Source organism: Mirounga angustirostris, unplaced genomic scaffold (genome assembly GCF_029215605.1).
Source record: "Mirounga angustirostris isolate CCGP_5_RB_7025 unplaced genomic scaffold, mMirAng1.0.hap1 SCAF_12, whole genome shotgun sequence".
Lineage (NCBI taxonomy): Eukaryota > Metazoa > Chordata > Mammalia > Carnivora > Phocidae > Mirounga > Mirounga angustirostris.
The window spans coordinates 75,580,776-75,600,666 of NW_026991720.1; the positions used below are offsets into that span (position 1 = coordinate 75,580,776).

Below are 19,891 nucleotides of genomic sequence, written 5' to 3' on the forward strand. Positions count from 1 at the left end.
GTAGGCAGAGGGGCAGGCAGAGGGAGAGGGAGAAGCAGGCTTTTTGCTGAGCAGGGAGCCCGATGTGGGGCTCGATCCCAGGACCCTGGGATCATGACCCGAGCTGAAGGCAGCTGCTTAACCGACTGAGCCACCCAGGCGTCCCTCCACATTATAGATTTTAAAAAAATATTTAAGCCCTTCCCTGGACACAACCCCTTTCTCTGCCTTGGTGTCCACTCACTTCTTAGGAAAAAGAGGAAGAGTTTCTTTAGTATCTCCCAATACAAATTGCACCCCATCCTTCTGAAAAAACCCTTAAGAGAGCTAAAGTCTGATTCCCTATCTCTTCCCCAGGGGCATCTTGAAGGCAACAATATGCCATAGAACAATTCCCCAAATCTTAACATGATGTGAAGAGAGGAGCTCTGTCAGACTGGCCCCACATGGACTTTGACCCTCCAAGTCTTCTGGTTTCTTTGAGAATTATCCACTGGTATGAAATAAGGATGGGACTCTTCATTCTTGCTGCAGACTCCTAATACATCTCCCCTCACTCCCACCCATGCATGCTTCAGGGATAAACAGTTGGAACCAGGGGAGTCTAAACTGTTATCAAGGAGAAGAACCATTGCTCCAAGGGCAACCTCATGAGAAGCTTCCCCTTCCCTCAGTGGGGAGAGAGCTTGACTGTGGAGGGCAACTGTGTCAGTTCATCATTGTTCATTTTCTCTGCTTCCAGACCTTGCCCAGAAACCTATTAATATTTTCACATTTTTATAAGAGCAGATCCATTATAGTGTTTATCCAACAATGAAGAGTATAATCCTGGTGGCTACCCTTTAGCGATACAAAGTCCAAACTGAAGCAGATTATCAATTTGTCTTTACTTTGGGCCAAATCAAATTCTTGGACATCAGCCTCTGTAAGCAGAGACTGAACAGTTTACAGAATGCTTTTCCCTCTGTCCAGAGCATACCCAGATGGGCTGGGTTGTATGGTGTGTTCTCTTTTATTTGCATATGCAACTTGTATGTAGTATGTGAAGGCAATTCACTGTGATCATTTTCCCCCCAGGGGAAGAAAATAATCTGAGGCAAAATGTGCCCCATACTTAGATAGTAATCAGAAACGCCCTTAAAGTCTGTTTCCTGTCCACCTGCATGCACTATCACTTTCACCACATCAGCCCACGTAGCAAAGGTGATCAGATTATATGGCTCTAGTTTCCAAAATGGTCCCTTTAATGCCAAGCGTAGGCTTTACTTTCTTAGCGTTGTGACAGACTTATTCATTGAGACTCAGTTTCCTTTAGTGGCTTTATCCCCCAAAGAAAGCAAAACATACAGTCTCCCCACTTTGGGGAAAGCTCCTAGCACATGCATTATCACCTACAGAGACTCTTACAACACTTGGCTACAAAAGAAATTAATTTTAAAAGTGCTTCAAAGAATTCAAGGTACACTGAAAACCCGATGCATCTCCTCCAGGTGAAAATAAGCACTTGGGCACAGACTGGTAACCAATAACTTAGTTGTAGATTTAAAGACATGGATTCAGGGAGGAGGAGTTCTGAGCCTCCTGCAAATGCTGGCTGTGATGGAGCGACACCTTCTGGCAGATATGGAGTACTGCATGCTAGCAAGCCCCCTTGGAGGAGGCTCTCGCTCAGGTTAGCCTTAAACCAAGAAGAGTACAGTCAATTCCACTGACCAAAGTTCGGTTTCATCAACAGAGTCACAGGTCCGTGAGCAGGTTTGGAGAGTTAATAATGTCCACTGCTCGGTTTTACAAGTTGTTCCTGGCCACTGGCCTTTTAGAGAGAAACAAAGAAGCTTCAAACACACTTTTCACCTAGCATGTGGGAAGTATCAGCCAGACTCTCCCCACCCCCCGCTTCTCGTCCAACCCAAGAGGAAACTTTATAGGACCAAAAACGAAATGGAGTCTTTGCAACAGTGCCCAGTCCAGACCCTCTTGGACTGATACAGCCAGGAGACTAGTTGTTACAGGGTATTGCGGTTCATATTGTTCTAGTGGGCCCTGAGACAGCAGGGGAAAAAAACCCACAAACACAATAATGGGGTTCCTAACTTCATAAGAGGGAAACAGTGTATGGCTATTTAAATGTATTACTTTGCTCAGGCTGCAGTCACAAAACACCACCGACTGGGAAGCTGAAACAATAGAAATGTATTTTCTCCTGCTTCTAGAAGTCTGAGATCCAAGCTTTCAGCAAGGTTTGTTCCATCAGAGGGCTGTGCAGGAGAATCTGTCCCATATCTCTCTCCTAGCTCCTGGGGGTTTTCCGGAAACCCCTAGCTTCGGTGTCTCTTGGCTTGTAGACACATCATCCTAGTTTTGCCTCTATGTTCAGATGATGTTTTCCTAGGGTGCCTATCTGTCTCTCTACAGGGTGTTCTTTTATAAGGATTCTAGTTACATTAGATTAGAGGCCTGCCCTTCTCCAGTATGACCTGACCTTTACTCCTGACATCTGCAATGACCCTATTTGCAAATAAGGTCACATTTGCAGGTACTGGAGGGTTAAGTCTTCAACGTGGGAATCTTTGGGAAGGCAGGGACACAACTCAACCTGTAACGGTTTATCCTTCGGTCCCCAAAACTTATGTCCTTCTCACATGCAAAATACAATCACTCCATCCCCATGTCCTCAAAAGTCTTCATCCATTCCAGTATCAACTTCAAGTCAAAGTTTCTTCTAAATCATGTCTGGATGAGATCCAGGGTATGAGTCACTCTGGAAAACATTCCTCTCTGTCTGAGAAGCTATAAAACCAGACAAGTTGTCTGCCTGTAAACTTTGAAGATGGAACTGGCATAGGACAGACAATCCCATTCAAAAAAGGGAGAATTTGGGAAATTACATTTACCAATATTTGTGCCCATGTTTCAATTTATATTTGGGAAATACTGGCCATGTTCTCTCTCCCACCTGGCATTCTATAGCAAGTTCCCTCAACTGGAGAAATCTTATTTTGCTCCCCTATTATTCATATACAAATGCTCATTATTCTCTGATTCCTGGATTAGTCAGTAGTGCAATTGCTGGATCAATTACCAGAGGGGAGGGGGTTGGGGGGATAGGTGAAATAAGTGATGGAGATTAGGAGTGCACTTGTGATGAGCGCTGGCTGATGTATGGAATTGTTGAATCACTGTATTGTATACCTGAAACTAATATTACACTGTATGTTAACTAATTGGAATTAAAATAAAACTTAAATTAAAAAAAAAAAAGGAAAGGAAAAAGGGGTGATGGGTCCCAGGCAAGTCAGAAACCTAGCACAGAAAATTGCATTAGATTTTGAGACTTGAGAATCATCTTCTTTGGATGGATGCTGTCCTCCAGGCCCACTGGGTTGGCAGTAGCCTCCTGGAGCCAGGAAGTGGCCCTGCCATCTGGAACCACAGAGGAGCTGGTCCCTGCAGGGACATCCTTCCTTTTTTTTTCTTTTTTCTTTTCTTTTTAAAATTTTTTATTTAAATTCAACTTAGCTAACATATAGTGTATTATTAGTTTCAGGGGTAGTTCCCTTTTCTTGAAGAAGAACACATATTCACAGCCAAATAGCTCTATTGTCCTGTTTCTTGCTTGGAAAATGCCAGAAGTCCAAAAGCCTCCCTTCATTTCTTGCAGTCTCTGCCCGGTCTCAGTCCATGCTTGTAGAGGAGCGTCTGCAGAGATGGGTGATGAGGTCCACGAAACACACGCCTAATCTCTTGGTGTTCCCTCTAGAGACCTTTCTAATTTTTTTTCCAAATCTTCAAGTTCTGTTTCCTTTATGCTTTTTATTTTTATTTAAATTCAATTAAATAACAGTGTGTTACTAGTTTCAAAGCTAGAGTTCAGTGATTCATCAATCTTATATAATACCCAGTGCTCATTACACCATGTGCCCTCCTTAATGCTCATCACCCAGTTACCCCATCCCCCCTCCGACCTCCCCTCCAGCAACCCTCAGTTTGTTTCCTATAATTAAGAGTCTCTGATGGTTTGTCTCCCTCTCCGATTTCATCCTGTTTTATTTTCCCCTCCCTTCCTCTATGCTCCTCTGTTTTGTTTTTTAAATTCCACATATGAGTGAGATCATATGATAATTGTCTTTCTCTGATTGACTTATTTCACTTAGCATAATACCTTCTAGTTCCAGCCATGTTGTTGCAAATGGCAAAATTTCATGTTTTTTGATGACTGAGTAATATTCCATTGTGTATATATTCCACACCTTCTTTATCCACTCATCTGTTGATGGACATTTGGGCTCTTTCCATAGTATGCCTATTGTAGACATTGCTGCTATAAACACTGAGGTGCAGGTGCCCCTTCAGATCACTCCATTTATATCTTTGGGGTAAATCCCTAGTAGTGCAATTTCTGGGTCATACATAGGGTAGCTCTATTTTCAACTTTTTGAGGAACCTCCATACTGTTTTTCAGAGTGGCTGCACCAGCTTGCATTCCCACCAACAGTGTAAGAAGTTTCCCCTTTCTCTGTTTGCTGGCCAACATCTGTTGTTTCCTGACTTGTTAATTTTAGCCATTCTGACTGGTGTGAGGTGGTATCTCATTGAGGTTTTGATTTGTATTTCCCTGATGCCGAGTGATGTGGAACATTTCTTCATGTGTCTGTTGGCCATTTGGATTCTTCTTTGGAGAAATGTCTGTTCATGTCTTCTGCCCATTTCTTGACTGGATTATTTGTTCTTTGGGTGTTGAGTTTGATAAGTTCTTTATAGATTTTGGATACTAGCCCTTTATCTGATATGTCAATTGCAAATATCTTCTCCCATTCTGTTGGTTCTCTTTTGGTTTTGTTGACTATTTACTTTGCTGTGCAAAAACTTTTTATCTTGCTTAAGTCCCAATACTTCATTTTTGCTTTTGTTTCCCTTTGCCTTTGGAGATATGTCTAGCAAGAAGTTGCTGCAGCTGAGGCCACAGAGGTTGCTGCCTGTGTTCTCGTCTAGGATTTTGATGGATTCCTGTCTCACATTTAAGTCTTTCATCCATTTTGAGTCTATTTTTGTGAATGGTGTAAGGAAATGGTCCAGTTTCATTCTTCTGCATGTGGCTGTCCAATTTTCCCAACACCATTTGTTGAAGAGACTGTCTTTTTGCCATTGGATATTCTTTCCTGCTTTGTCAAAGATTACTTGACCATAGAGTTGAGGGTCCATTTCTGGGCTCTCTATTCTGTTCCATTGATCTATGTGTCTGTTTTTGTGCCAGTACCATACTGTCTTGATGATGACAGCTTTGTAATAGACCTTGAAGTCTGGAATTGTGATGTCACCAGCTTTGCTTTTCTTTTTCAACATTCCTTTGGCTATTTGGAGTCTTTTCTGGTTTCATACAAATTTTAGGATTATTAGTTCCATCTCTGTGAAAAAAGTGGATGGTATTTTGATAGGGATTGCATTGGATGTATAGATTGCTCTAGGTAGCATAGACATTTTAACAATATTTTTTCTTCCAATCCATGAGCATGTAATGTTTTTCCATTTCTTTGTGTCTTCCTCAATTTCTTTCATGAGTGTTCTATAGTTTTCTGAGTACAGATCCTTTGCCTCTTCGGTTAGGTTTTTTTCTTAGGTATCTTATGGTTTTGGTGCAATTGTAAATGGGATCGACTCCTTAATTTCTCTATCTTTTGTCTTACTGTTAGTGTATAGAAATGCAACTGATTTCTGTGCATTGATTTTATATCCTGCCACTTTGCTGAATTCCTGTAGGAGTTCTAGCAATTTGGGGGTGGAGTCTTATTGGGTTTTCCACAGAGTATCATGTCATCTGCAAAGAGTGAGAGTTTGACTTCCTCTTTGCTGATTCGGATGCTTTTTATTTCTTTTTGTTGTCTGATTGCTGAGGCTAGGACTTCCCTGTTGAGCAACAGTGGTGATAGTGGACATCCCTGCCGTGTTCCTGACCTTAGGGGGAAAAGCTCTCAGTTTTTCCCCATTAAGAATGATATTTGCTGTGGGCTTTTGATATATATGGCCTTTATGATATTGAGGTATGTTCCCTCTATCCCTACACTGTGAAGAGTTTTAACCAAGAAAAGATGCTGTACTTTGTCAAATGCTTTTTCTGCATCTATTGAGAGGATCATATGGTTCTTGTTCTTTCTTTTATTAATGTAGTATATCACATTGATTAATTTGCAGATGTTGAACCATCCTTGCAGCCCAGGCATAAATCCCATTTGGTTGTGGTGAATAATCCTTTTAAAGTACTGTTGGATCCTACTGGCTAGTATCTTGATTAGAATTTTTACATCCATGTCCATCAGGGATTTTGATCTGTAACCCTCCTTTTTGGTGGGGTCTTTGGCTGGTTTTGGGATCAAGATAATGCTGGCCTCATAGAAAGAGTTTGGAAGTTTTCCTTCCATTTCAATTTTTGGAAACAGCTTCAGTGGATAGGTATTCATTCTTCTTTAAATGTTTGGTGGAATTCCCCTGGGAAGCCATCCAGCCTGGACTCTTTGTTTGTTGGGAGATTTTTGATGACTACTTCAACTTCCTTGCTGGTTATACGTCTGTTCAGGTTCTCTATTTCTTCCTGTTTCAGTTTTGGTAGTTTATACTTCTCTAGGAATGCATCCATTTCTTCCAGATTGCCTAATTTGTTGGCATATAGTTGCTCATAACATCTTCTTATAATTGTTTGTATTTCTTTGGTGTTGGTTGTGATCTATCCTCTTTCATTCATGATTTTATTTATTTGGGTCATTTCTCTTTTCTTTTCAATTAGTCTGGCCAGGTGCTTATCGATCTTATTAATTCTTTCAAAGAACCAGCTCCTAGTTTTGTTGATCTGTTCTACTGTTCTTTTGGTTTCTCTTTCATTGATTTCTCCTCTAATCTTTATTATTTCTCTTCTCCCTGCTGGGCTTAAGCTTTATTTTCTGTTCTTTCTCCAGCTCCTTTAGATGTAAATTTAGGTTCTGTATTTGAGAACTTTCTTGTTTCTTGAGTAAGGCTTGTATTGCTATATACTTCCCTCTTAGGACTGCCTTTGCTGCATCCCAAATGTTTTGAACAGTTTTGTTTTCATTTTCAATTGTTTCCATGAATTTTTTTAAATTTCTTTAATTTCCTGGTTGACTAATTCATTCTTTACTAGGATGGCTTAGCCTCCATGTATTTGAGTTCTGTCCAAATGTCCTCTTGTGATTGGAGTTCCAGTCTCAAAGCATTGTGGTCTGAAAATATGCAGGGAATGACTCTAATCTTTTGGTACCAGTTGAGACCTGATCTGTGACCCAGGATGTGATCTATTCTAGAGAATGTTCCATGTGCACTTGAGAAGAATGTGTATTCTGTTGCTTTAGGATGGAATGCTCTGAATATATCTGTGAAGCCCATCTGGTCCTGTGTGTCATTCAAAGCCATTGTTTCCTTATTGATCTTTGACTTAGATGATCTGTCCATTGCAATGAGTGGGATGTTAAAGTCCCCTACTATTATTGTATTATTGTTGATGTGTTTTTTTAAGTTTGTTATTAAGTGGTTTATATAATTGGCTGCTCCCAAGTTAGGGGCATGAATATTTACAATTGTTAGATCTTCTTGTTGGATAGACCCTTCAATTATGATATAGTGTCCCTCCTCATCTCTTATACTGTCTTTGGTTTAAAAATCTATCTGATATAAGGATGGCCACTCCAGCATTCTTTTGATGTCCATTAGCATGATAAACGGTTTCCACCCCCTCACTTTCAATCTGGAGGTGACTTTGGGTCTAAAATGAGTCTCTTGCTGACAGCATATCAATGGGTCTTGCTTTTTTATCCAATCTGGTAGCCTGTGTCTTTTGATTGGGGCATTTAACCCATTTACATTCAGAGTAACTATTGAAAGATATGAATTTAGTGCCATTGTATTACCTGTAAAGTCACTGTTTCTGTATATTGTCTCTGTTCCTTTCTGGTCTATGTGACTTTTGGGCTCTCTCTTCACTTAAAGGATCCCTTTTAGTATTTCCTGCAAGGCTGGTTTACTGATCACAAATTCTTTTAGTTTCTGTTTGTCCTGGAAGCTTTTTATTTTTCCTTCTATTTTGAATGACATTCTTGCTGGATAAAGTATTCTTGGCTACATATTTTTCTCATTTAGCACCCTGAATATATCATGCCAGTCCTTTCTGGCCTGCCAGGTCTCTGTGGATAGGTCTGCTGCCAGTCTAATGTTTCTACCCTTGTAGGTTACAGACCTCTTGTCCTGAGCAGCTTTCAGAATTTTCTCTCCACTTCTGAGATTTGCAAGTTTCACTATTATATGTTGGGGTGTTGACCTATTTTTATTGATTTTGAGGGGTGTTCTCTGTGCCTCCTGCACTTGAATGCCTCTTTCTTTCCCCCAGGTTAGGGAAGTACCCCACTATAACTTGCTCCAATATACCTTCTTGCTGCCTCCTCTCTTTCCTCTTCTTCTGGGATCCCAATTATTCTAATATTGTTTCACTTTATGGTATCACTTATCTCTCAAATTCTCCTCTCATGATCCAGTACTTATTTATCTTTCTTTTTCTCAGCTTCTTTATTCTCCATCATTTTGTCTTCTATTTCACTGATTCTCTCTTCTGCCTCATTTATCCTAGCAGTTAGAGCCTCCAATTTTGATTGCACCTCATTAATAGCCTTTTTGATTTCAACTTGGTTAGATTTTAGTTCTTTTATTTCTCCAGAAAGGGATTTTCTAGTATTCTCTATGCTTTTTTCAAGCCCAGCCAGTATCTGTATAATTGTTATTCTGAACTCTAACTCCGATGTCTTACTTATATCCATACTGGTTATGTCCCTGGCAATCAGTACTGCCTCTTTTTCTCTTTTTTGAGGTGAGTTTTTCTATTTTATCATTCTGTCCAGAGAAGAATAGATGAACAACAGAACAAAATACTAAAATGGGAACAACGACCCCAGAGAAATATACACTAAACAAATCAGAAGCGATCCAAAAAAAAAAAAAATTAAAATTAAAAAAAGAGGGAGAGAATATAATCAGACAGGTGAACAGAACAGAGCAATACACTGGATCCTGTGTGTATTTTGGTCTGTTTGTTAGAAAACTAGATCCCAAAATTGTAAAAAAAGAGAAATTTATGTATGTACAAAAATAAAATTAAATACAATGGAAGGATAAAATGTTACTGTAAAAATGAAAATTAAAAGACACACACAAAAAAGGAAGGAATATAAACAGACAGGTGAACAGAACAGAGCAATACACTATAACCTGAGTATATTTTGTTCAGTTTGTTAGAAGAAACTACCTCTCAAAATTGTAAAGAAAGAAAGACATATATACACAAAAATAAAATTAAATACATTGAAAGGATAGAATGTAACTGTAAAATGAAAATTAAAAAATACCTTAAAAAAAAAAAAAGAAGAAGAAGAAAAGAGAGACTATGATCAGACAGGTGACAAGAACAGAGTCATACACTAGATTCTGGGTGTATTTTGGTCTGTTAGAAAAAACTACATCCCAAAATTGTAAAGAAAGAAAAAGTTTTATATATTTATATATATATATATACAGAAATAAAATTAAATACAATGAAAGGATTGAATGTAACTGTAAAAATGAAAATTAAAAAAAGATTAAAAATAAAAAAGAAATTGGGTGAAAAAGGAAAGAGAAAAGGAATTAACTAAAAAACTAAAGAATCACGGGGAAAAAGTCATGAATTCTATGTGCAGTATTCCCCTAGCCCTGGAGATGTGCCGTTCTCACTGATGGGTAAACTTGGTCTTGGCTGGCTGTTCTTGCTGATCTTCTGGGGGAGGGGCCTGTTGCCATGGTTCCCAAATGTCTTTGCTGGAGGCGGAATCACCCCACCCTTGACGGGGGGCAGGGCTAAGTAATCTGCTGGGGTTTGCTCTTGGGAGCTTTTGTTCCCTGCAAGCTTCCCGTACAGCTTTGGAGGATGAGAGTGAAAATGGTGGCTCTCATATTATGACACTTTATCCTTCTTACACTGAGAGTCTTTGTGGTTCTACTTCTGGGGTCTGCTGCCTGCTGTTTCTCTAAGCTCTTGTTCCTGGCTATTTGTTTCTTTATGAACACTGGGATTGTTGAAGTGAGTTCAGATTTCTTGGAACTTTCTCTGGGGGAATGCTCAGAGGCCTGACTTTAAAGTGTTTTCCTCCAAGGAGAATATATGTTTTCCAGAGGCTGCAGGCTCTGCAAACCCAGGGCCACTTTAAATGTTTGCCCTGAGGGCTTTTCTTTATCCACAATACCCTAATAGTGCTGTGTGGGGGCTGAGCTCTATCATGAGGGCATTTTGTGGTCATAAATTCTTGTTGTTTTATCTTCACCCAATATCAAGGTTTGAGACAATCAATTTTCCTTGTTGCTCCATGAAAAGCTCATTATTTCTACTTTACATTCACCCTGTGGATGTAGCCCTTTGGCACCCAGCATAAATGTGGAAGAATGGGAAGCTTTTACGATGCTCTCCACCTGGTATCAATTCTAGATCTGGGGCTCTGTCCCCTGAATCCATAGATACCATTAAAAATGGAAACGCAAGCTCATCTGGGTTTAGTTAAAACCCTCAAGGTGAAAGCCAGTTTCAGTTCTTTGCCTGCTCTGATTTTTACTTTCGCTTTGTTTTTTGTCTGAGAATTCCTTTCCTTCTTGACAACTCATCAATGCATTTTAAAGGATTTTTCCCCTTAATTTAATCCAGCATTAAAAAAAAATTTTAGTGAAGTATTTCCCAAAGATACCTCCTCCATGATACTGCTGGAAAATGAACCTGTGTGTTCTTTTATTTATTTTTAATTTCTTTTTAAAGATTTACTTACTTATTTGAGAGAGAGAGCATGAACATGAGGGCAGAGGAAGAGGGAAAGAGAATCTCAAGCAGACTCCCTGCTGAGCATTGAGCTTGATGCAGGGCACGATCTCATGACCCTGAGATCAAGACCCGAGCTGAAACCAAGAGTCGGATGCTTAAGCCACTGTGCCACCCAGGTGCCCCTGTGTATTCTTTTAAAAAGATTATATGAAATCATACCTGGGATTTGCATTTAAATAATTCCATCGCCCCCCAAAACCACACAAGATTGGCAAAACTGGGTGATAGGTACAAAGGATTTTGTTATACTATTCCTTCCACTTTTATGTTTGTTTGAAAATGTCTTAATAAAATTTTTTAAGAGACAGAAAAAAGGAGAATCCAGAGGTTTGATCACAAAAGGGCTCCCTTTTCTATTTCCCTCAAGGGCTGTCTAACCTGAACTACTTTTTAGCCACCAGCAGCAATGTTGAACCCTTCTACTCTCAGTACATATAAAAATATAAAAATTATACTTTTACCAATAGCTATTGTTTATTGTCTTTACTCTGTTCCAGGTGAATATCTTCCCCATGGCCCAGTCAGGAGGTGTTAATATCTCCATCTGCAGAGAGGAAACAGAAGCTCAGGTAGATTCGAAATGACTTGTAGATAATCACATATTCCACCAGTGGTGGGGCCACTAACCGAACCTCAGTGGCCAAAAATCATTTCCTGTCTGTCTGGCTGCAAAGCTCTTGCCTCTAACCACTGCAGTAGATTGCCTCCCACCACATGTACTGGACGGAAAAGAAAAAACCAAAGCATGGGCCCCTCCTCCGCTTGGAACCTTTCAGAATCTCTTCTTCCCGCTAGCTCTTCCGCTCCTCTCTTCTGTGATTCTACTGTCTGTCCCTCGCTGGACCCTTTCCTCACCTCCCCCGCCTTCCAGGCCTGGGTCGCCAGCTTCCTGCTGGGAGTTTCCTATTGGCCTTTCCTTGCAACCAGCTCTTGGAGTCATAAGGTCTTTAAGCTTGCTGCTCATCCCCAGTTAGTTGCGAGGCCTTGAATATATAATAGCCTTCTAACCAGTTTCTCTCCTCCAGTCTCTTATTTATCCAGACTGATCTATATATCACACACGTTACTTGCACTAAAACCCTGCTTTTGTGTGGACTCTGTTCTAAAACCTTCAAGTCCCTGGGATGCCTGGGTGGCTCAGTCAAGCGTCTGCCTTCAGCTCAGGTCATGATCCGGGAATCCTGGGATGAGTCCCGCTTGGGGCTCCTTGCTCGGTGGGGAGCCTGCTTCTCCCTCTACCTGCCACTCCCCCTGCTTGTGCTCTCTCTCTCTCTGACAAATATATAAATAAAATCTTAAAAAATAAAAAATAAAATAAAATAAAACCTTTAAGTCCTCCTAGGACTTAGGGTTGGAATGACAAACATGGGTCACAGAAGAGCCCCTCTGTGCCCCACTGCTGTCCCTCACTCTTATCAGCGCACACAGCACTCACAGACCACAGCGGTCTTCTCTCTCAACTCAGTACTCCTGGAAACCCCATGGAATCAGGTGCACACAGGGGACACCCTTCTTGCTTGTGACCTAGAGCCCTGAGGGTAAACTCCTGCACTGCATGGTCAAGGCCCTCCCCTATAAAGCTTTCATTCTTCACATGGAATCTCTGTGGATACTTGCATGAGCCCTCTGTTCTAGCCAAACGGCTCTATTCCCTGTCCCAGGGACATGTCTGGTACTTTCTCGCCCTGGCTTTTGTTCTTTGCTCATGCCGTTTTCCAGATTTTGCCTCCCCTGCCCCCTGTTCTACCTACTGAACACTCTTCCCTGCCAGGTCCAGCTCAGATTCTAACTCCTTTCTCTCTCTTTTTTTAATTGAAGTGCGGTTGACATACAATGTTATGTTAGTTTCAGGTGTATAACATAGTGATTCAACCACTCCATAGTTATGCAGTGTTCCCCATAGTAAGTGTAAGTGTGGTTGCCATCTGTCACCAGGCAACGCTATTAGTGACTCTATTCCCTATGCTGTAGTTTTTACCATTCCGACTTATCTATTTTATAACTGGAAGTTTGTACCTCTCCTTTTATTTTAAATAAAATCTCCTTTATTTATTTCACTCATCCCCTCACCTGCTCCCCTCTGGCCACCACCAGCTTGTTCTCCATATTTATGAGTCTGCTTCTGTTTGTTTGTTTTGTTTTTTAGATTCTGCATATAAGTGAAATTGTATGGTATTTGTTGTAATGGAGCCCAAGTTCATCTCCCCATGCACAGCAAAGCCAATCACTGAGACACTGAGTATGTAGCAAGAAAAGGGTTTATTCTAGAGACAGTCAAACGAGAGACAGGAGGCTGGCTCAAATCTGTTTCCTGGACTAAGATTAGAACAAGTTTTTTATAATCCTGGGGTTGGAATTACATACATATTGATGAAGAAGGTGGAGAAATTTATGACTATTTGTGAGGACAGATAGAGCATGCACATTGTACAAACATATATGTAAAATGCATCCCATGTTCACTTTGGGGTGGACACTTAATATTAAAATGAGGCAGAATTCACCTTCTGATGTCAGGAGGTTATCTTAGGACAAGGAGAGAGCTATAGGTGTGTTCCTAGAGCCTGTATAAACCGGATGTGGTCTTGGACTCATTAATCTAGGGTAAGGAATGCAGGGCCATGTTTGTTCATAGGTTGGAACCATATCAGTGACCTTCCAGTGGATCTGTTAGTGGAGTCTGAAAAGAAACAGTAGCCGATGAGGGAGAAACAGATCTCTGAAAAATAAGCTTTAAATTTCCTGTTAGTTTCAACCTCATTAACTCTATGGGTCTGGTTTCATTTGTCTGACTTATTTCACTTAGTATAATACCCTTTGAGTCCATCCATGTTTTTGCAAATGGCAAGATATCATTTCTTTTTTTAAGGCTGAGTAATATTCCATCATATATATATATATATCTCTCATATATATCATATATATACATATCATATATACACATCACATATATATGTGTGTGTGTGTGTATATATATATTAATCACATCTTCTTTATCCATTCATTAGTCATTGGGCAAGTAGGTTTCTTCTGTATCTTGGCTATTGTAAATGATGCTGCAATAAATGTAAGCGTACATATATCTTTTCAAATTAATGTTTTCATTTTCTCGGGGTAAATACCCAGCACTAAAATTACTGGATTGCATGGTATTCCCATTTTTATTTTTTTTGAGGAGCCTCCATACTGTTTTCCGTAGTTGCTACACCAATTTACATTGACACCAACAGAACATGAGGGTTCCCGTTTCTCTATATCCTCACCCATACTTGTTATTTCTTGTCTTTTTGATACTAACTGTTCTGACAGGTGTGAGGTGATATCTCACTGTGGTTTTGATTTGTATTTCCCCAATGATGGGTGATGTTTAGCGTCTTTTCATGGGTCCATTGGGCATCTGTATATCTTCTTCAGAAAAATGTCTATTTCAGGTCCTCTGCCCATTTTTTAATTAGATTATTTGGGGGGTGTTGGTGTTGAATTGTATAAGTTCTTTATATATTTGTTATATTAACCCCTTACCAGATACATCATTTGCAAATATGTTCTCCCATTCATTAGGTTACTTTTTTTTTATGATGTTGATGGTTTCCTTTGCTGTGCAAAGCTTTTTAGTTTGATATAGTCCCAATAGTTTATGTTTGCTTTTGTTACCCTTGCCTAAGGAGACATATCTAGAAAAATGTTGTTAAGGCTGACAATATCCAAGAGATTACTGCCTATGTTTTCTTGCAGGGGTTTTATGGTTTCAGGTCTCATATTTAAGTCCTTAATCCATTTTGAGTTTATTTTTGTGTATGGTGTAAGAAAGTGGCCCAGTTTCATTCTTTAGCATGTAGCTGTCCAGTTTTCCCAGCACCATTTATTGAAGAGACTGTTTTTCCTCATTGTACATTCTTGCCTCCTTTGTCATAGTTTAACTGACCATATAAGGGTGGGTTTATTTCTGGGCTGTCTATTCTGTTCCATTGATCTATATGTCTATTTTTGTCCCAGTCCCATACTGTTTTGATTACCACAGCTTTGTTGTATAGCTTGAAATCAGATTCTAACCTCTATATAAATCTCCCTAGATTGCCCCAACTGGACATATCATCCCCCACTTTAAACCCTTCTCCCGTGTCTGGCCCATCTCTTACCTGACAGTGACCATTTAGGAGTCTTACCATGTCTCTCTGGTTCTGTCCCTTTATCCCTTACACCAAATAGCTCACAGGCAGATGCTAGAAACATAATCTGTTCTGAATTTCCCAGGTAAAGAAACAAAATTGCAGAGAGGTTGAGGGATTTATGCAAGTTGACACAGTAGGTGACAGCAGCCTGGGGACAGAATGTCAATTTCTTTTTTTTAAATAAAGATTTTATTTATTTACTTATTTATTTCTCAGAGAGAGAGAGAGAGCACAAGCAAGGGGAGCAGCAGGCAGAGGGAGAAGCAGCCTTTCCACTGAGCAAAGAGCCTGATGTGGAACTCGATCCCAGGACCCTGGGACCATGACCAGAGCTGAAGGCAGTTGCTTAACTGGCTGAGCTACCCAGGCATCCCCAGAATGTCAATTTCTGGATGCCCCTTCAGCATCATCCCCCCACACTATGTTGTTTCCTTCACCAACTAAGTGCTAACTTCCTTGTGGGAAGAGAATGTATTTTGCACTTTGAATACATACCCATTCCCTCCATCACCCCCAACCCACATACCTTTCCCCTGCCTCGCATCCAGTCTTGTTTTAGAAATATTTGTTGGTGATGAAAAGGCAGTCCCATTTGGAACTATGGTATTTGTGTAGTCTCAAATATGAAAACAATTTTTTTCCTTGGAGAAGGGGAACATTTCAACATATTACTACCAGAGAGAAGCAGTAATAGAAAAGAAATGCATTTAAACACTCTTACATAGTCAAACAGTTCTCAGGAGCACAAGAAAAGGATACCGCTTCCCTCTGCCCAAGGGCATTTTGAGAGTAGAGAGATCAGTGATGTCTTCCTTTTTCTGACTGCCAGATAATTCTGCTCAAAAATTCAACTCAGAGATCAGATATAGTGACCATGATCCCTAGTTCAGCTAAAATGTATTGGGACCAGTTGTGTGCAGATTTGTGTTCAGTCAGAGAGGAAGAGTAAAAAGTGAGACCTCACAGTTTAATTGGGAAAGATACATGTAAGAGCAACTCTACATCAGGACTCACTGTCAGGGCGCCTGGGTGGCTCAATAGGTTGAGCGTCCAACTCTTGGTTTTAGCTCAGGTCATGATCTCAGGGTTATGACCTCAGGGTCGTGAGACTGAGCCCTGTGTAGGGTTCCATGCTGGGCGTAGAGCCTGCTTAAGATTCTCTCTCTCTCCTTCCCCCCTCCTGTGCACGCACACACTCTCTTTCTCTCTCAAATAAATAAATAAATCTTTTTTTTTAAAGATTTTATTTATTTGACAGAGAGAGACACAGTGAGAGAGGGAACACAAGCAGGGGGAGTGGGAGAGGGAGAAGCAGTCTTCCCGCTGAGCAGGGAGCCTGACACGGGGCTCGATCCCAGGACCCTGGAATCATGACCTGAGCCGAAGGCAGACGCTTAACCAACTGAGCCACCCAGGCATCCCTCAAATAAATAAATAAATCTAAAAAAAAAAAAAAAAAAGACACACTGTCAAGGTGCCCTACTGGAGCGTCAAATATTAATGGCAGTAAGCATTTGAAAAATTATTCTACCTTACTAGTAATCACAGAGAAGCAACTTTATGTAATAATAAATATCATTATTCCTTGATCAAATTGGCAAAGCTTTTGGTTTAAATCATAATATCCAGTGTTGACTAGAGTTTTGGGCAGTGGGATCTCAAACACTGTGGTATATCCTCTCAGGTGATAATTTAGCAGAAATGTTTTAAAACCTTCAAAATGTACATGCTTCCTCTAGCAATTCTATTTCCATAAGTAGACTTAAGTCTGTTTTCCAAAGATTTTGCTACAAATATCCTTGTTGTATCAGTATTTTACTTGTGATAGTGAAAAAGTGGACACAATCTAAATAATGATAATAACTAACATTTAATTGAGTATTTACTATGTCCTAGACACTTGCTTGAACACATCACACACCTTAATTCATGCAGACCTTATAAAAAACAATATGGGGGAAATACTATTATTTTTATCATCCCCATTTTACAGATGAAGGGCTGAGACACACAGAGGTTATGTATCTGGTCATATGCCTGGTAAGTGGAAGAGTCATGATTTAGCTTCAGCTGTCTAGCTCTATGTCCATGCTCTTAACCATTCCGCTCACTTCCTGCCCGATCTAAACAGCCAATAGTAGCTATGGTTAAAATCAGTAATGTTCAACATGTGTGGGTATGAGGGGGTGGGAGAGAGGGAAAGAGAGAGAGAAAGATCGAAGGAAAGAAAAAGGAGGAGAAGGAAGAAAGAGAGAGTATATGAATTATAGCACATGTATACAAACACTATGCAATTATTAAAAATGATAATGCAAACTATACAGGCATACCTTGTTTTATTGTCAGCAGATATTGCATTTTTTTTTTAACACCAGGGTACAGGTGTCCTGGGAACTTTCCTGCTTTGAGCAAGTCTATTAGCACCATTTTTCCAACAGCATTTGCTCACTTTGTGTTTCTGTGTCACAGTTTGGTAACTCTTACACTATTTCAAACTTTCTAAATATTATTATTTTTGTTATGACACTCTGTGATCAGTGATCACACCTTGCTGAAAGCTCAGATGATGGTTAGCGTTTTTTAGCAATCAAGTGTTATTTAATTAAGATGTACTTTTTTAAAAGACATAATGCTGTTGCACAGTTAATAGACGATGGTAGAGTATAAACATAAATTTTATATGTACTGGAACATTAAAACATTCATTTGACTCCATTTATTGAGATACTTGCTTTATTGCAGTGGTCTGGAACCAAACCCACAATATCTCTGAGGTCTGCCTATATTGAGTTGTATTCTAGAACAATGTCTTTAAAACTCTTTTGACATGACCTATATTAAGAAATAAACATTTGGGGTGCATGGATGGTGCAGCTGGTTGGTTGTGGGACTCTTGGTTTTGGCTCAGGTTGTGATCTTAAGGTTGTGAGATCGAGCCCTGTGTCGGGCGCCACATTCAGTGTGGAGTCTGCTTGAGTTCCTCTCTCTCTCTGCCCCCCCGAAATAAGTAAATAAATCTTTAAAAAAGGAAGAAAGAAACATTTTGCTTCACAACCATGCCCATCTATGACAGGTGGAGGGTAACCCGGTTTCCACCAGTGCAACTGTGCTATTTGTATATGGTGGGTGTCTCTTTTTCTATGTCATGGCAGTTCTTAAATTTTTGAAGTATCATATACATTGGTTTACACATACCACACACATTTACACACACACACACACACACATCTGAAATAGAAGTTTCATGAAAACCACACTTAGTCTTACTAACTATGATGAAATCTTATATTTTCTCTTCTGTTCTATTCTATTCCATTCTTAAAATTCTGGTTGTCAGCCTGTAGTTGAGTTCATCATCCTAAATTAATGTACCCATAATTGGAAATGGATTCTGGAAGAAAATCACGGTGCTTGTAATACTTAAAGTCTCCACAAGAAGGCACCACAATTCTAGCCAGAAACGGTTTACACCAAAGGCTTCCCCCCACCCCGGGGGACTGGGAGAGGGCAGGGAATTTGTCTTTTGCAGGACACAACTCAATGATGGACCAGGCGCAAGGCACCTGGCCGAAGGACAGCTCATCTCTTGACCATGAACCTATAGAAAGGCATGACACAAATATCTCTGCCCTGTGGAGACTCAGGGTCTCAGTCACAAGCATCTGACATGGAAACTGGAGAGATATAAGTGATTGGCAGAATAAAGGAGAAAATCCATGAGATAAGGAGAAGGTGGAGGGTAATAATGGGTCAATAATAAGCCAAAGGTTCAGTAAGTTCAAGTTATGTTTGGAAGATGAAACTCAACAAGGAGCTAAAAACGCTACCTAGATCAGGGAAGCCTGGCGATAGGAAGAAGAGATAGAATCATAGCATCAGTAGACACTGAGGTGCAAGTCACGTGGACAGTGGTACCCCGGAGGGAAGATCCCACACTCCTTGCGGGCCTCCCTGGAGCTTCCAGCTCTGTGCGGCCCGGTCATTCTTTTTTTTTTTTTTTTAAGATTTTATTTATTTATTTGACAGAGACAGAAATAGGAGGGGAGCAGGAACACAAGCAGCGGGAGTCGGAGAGGGAGAAGCAGGCTTCCCCTGGAGGACGGAGCCTGATGCAGGGCTCGATCCCAGGACCCTGGGATCATGACCTGAGCCGAAGGCAGACGCTTAACGATTGAGCCACCCAGGCGCCCAACGGCCCGGTCATTCTTAATTTCCCTTTCTAGGAGCCTCCTGGATCCCTGTATTTCTGAGCGCCAGGGATCCTTACAGCAAACGCTTCCTCTGTTTGCTGACCCAGCAGCAGTCAAGTCTCTTCTGTTTATTCCTACAAAGGAGTCTAACTGAAAAAAAAAAGCACAAAGAAAGATGTTCCCAGCTTAAGTTAAAATGTTCCCATATTAAGTTAAAAAAAGGATATCCCTTCAGAGCATTTCTTTATAATGTAATTTTGTTTTGAAATGTATAACATAAAATCTGGAAGGGTATACATCAAGATATTGACAGCGGTTATAGCTGAATGATGATTTGTGAGAATACTATTATTTTTTTTAAAGGTTTTATTTATTTATTTATTTGACACAGAGAGAGACACAGTGAGAGAGGGAACACAAGCAGGGGGAGTGGGAGAGGGAGAAGCAGGCTTCCTGCCGAGCAGGGAGCCCGATGCGGGGCTCGATCCCAGGACCCTGGGATCAGGACCTGAGCCGAAGGCAGATGCTTAACCAACTGACCTGCCTAGGCACCCCATGGGATTTCTTATTTAGGTTTCAGATTAGAACTAGCACTCTTAGAAAACTAACTTCATCTCAGCAGGCATTTATTTCACTCCCTTCTGAACACATCCACC

The 19,891-nt window shown here is 40.4% G+C and overlaps 1 protein-coding gene across 3 annotated transcripts in view; it reads left to right on the forward strand.

The window, feature by feature from the left end:
• The window catches only part of TMEM243 (transmembrane protein 243), a 99,711-nt gene that overhangs the window by 42,161 nt on the left and 37,659 nt on the right, over positions 1 to 19,891 (forward strand). For all 3 annotated transcript variants that reach the window (XM_064575336.1, XM_045864785.3, XM_064575340.1), the window contains one exon: positions 11,371 to 11,442. In XM_064575336.1, coding sequence (XP_064431406.1) covers positions 11,386 to 11,442 — 57 coding nt within the window. In that variant the 5' untranslated portion in view covers positions 11,371 to 11,385. The remainder of the gene's footprint in view (positions 1 to 11,370; positions 11,443 to 19,891) is intronic.